The sequence below is a fragment of the Nematolebias whitei genome, chromosome 19 (assembly GCF_014905685.2).
Source record: "Nematolebias whitei isolate Nwh7 chromosome 19, NemWhi1, whole genome shotgun sequence".
NCBI lineage: Eukaryota > Metazoa > Chordata > Actinopteri > Cyprinodontiformes > Rivulidae > Nematolebias > Nematolebias whitei.
The window spans coordinates 12097742-12099173 of NC_056516.1; the positions used below are offsets into that span (position 1 = coordinate 12097742).

A 1432-nucleotide genomic window follows, 5' to 3' on the forward strand; every position below is an offset into this window, starting at 1 on the left:
TTCTCACTGAAAGGCAACAGCTCTACCAGCTGCATCGTGCCGCTCATTTTACACGTAGTTAGTAAAATTAGATCAAATAATGTGGTAGAGATGATGGTTTATAGTTAAATTTAGTAAAATTGGTTTTATACAACTAAAACTGACATTTTAAATTAAAATTAAACTGATGCAAACTGCTTTAATATTTTAACAACATTGTTCCTGGGTGATTTTCCTTGGAATGATGGGATGTGTACTGCTTTACTAATTAACAAATAAACAGATTTTTTTTTAAATCCTCATTTTTTTCTTCTTTTCTTCTATAGCTTCAGGAGGGCCAACTTGTGGTGCGCCACTTCCAGTTCCTGCGTTGGTCCCCGTACCGCGATGTGCCCGACTCCAAGAAGGCCTTCCTCAGCCTCTTGGCTCAGGTTCACAACTGGCAGAGGGAGTGTGAGGAGGGACGCACCATTGTCCACTGCCTGTGAGTTCAGTTACATTACATACATCCGGGGTGGGGACTCTTTTCACTCTTAGGGCCATTTAAATTCTTAGACAGTCCTCTGAGGGCCACACTTCATTTGTAAACCCATATGATGCTTCAGTTATACGTAAATTAATAAAACCACAGTTATCAGTGTTTGCACATTCATTTTTGCAAACCTTTGTAAACTTATGTTCTGTTTTTCTCATACAGAAATATGTGCATGTGCAGTTGAGTGCATATAATGCACTCATAATACATATAATAAATGATTATTTTTAATTTTACATTTCATTTTTGGATTTTATAAGAAAAATCTTTTTCTTTTAAATACGATCAGGTCATATGTATTTTGCAGGTGATACAGTTGGTGAGAGGCTGCAGAAGCTATGATGCAATCCTTCTTAGCTGCTGCATTATAAGCTTTATGGGGACTATAATGTTGTCTTTGGATTTCTGTGCTCTTGTAAATACTGATGGTTGTGCTTTCAAACTCGAACAGTGTGGTAACTTTATGGGCCTGCATTTGCCCTTTCAGCACCTCCAGTTCAGCATATTCAGGTCTCTCTTGTAAATGGGTCCTCATGCTCAATGGGACTAACCTTTTTAAATAAAGGTTGAATATCACTGTCAGCACCTTGCCACAGAATAAATGCACTGGGTTTTTCACTTTATTTCATTTACCATTTATTTATACAGGTAGCCTTATTGAGCCACGAGAACTCATTTTCAAAAGAGACATGTTTGGGGAGCGGAGGGGGGTTGGGGGCCTTGCTCATGGGCCCAGGGTGGGGAGGGTGGGGGCAGGTGTGGGTGCTTCACCCACCCCACCCACATTTTTTATGTTGTCGGTGCGGGGGCTTGAACCAGCAATCTTCCGATCACAGGCCCACCTTTTCTAGCCTCTGCACCACCACTCCCCCCAAAATTATATATATATATATATATATATATATATATATATATATA

The 1432-nt window shown here is 39.7% G+C and overlaps 1 protein-coding gene across 1 annotated transcript in view; it reads right to left on the minus strand.

Annotated features, from left to right (window-relative positions):
* ptprua (protein tyrosine phosphatase receptor type Ua) overlaps positions 1-1432 on the minus strand; it is a 502564-nt gene that overhangs the window by 6453 nt on the left and 494679 nt on the right. Inside the window, exon 28 of the mRNA XM_037693627.1 lies at positions 322-461. Coding sequence (XP_037549555.1) covers positions 322-461 — 140 coding nt within the window. The remainder of the gene's footprint in view (positions 1-321; positions 462-1432) is intronic.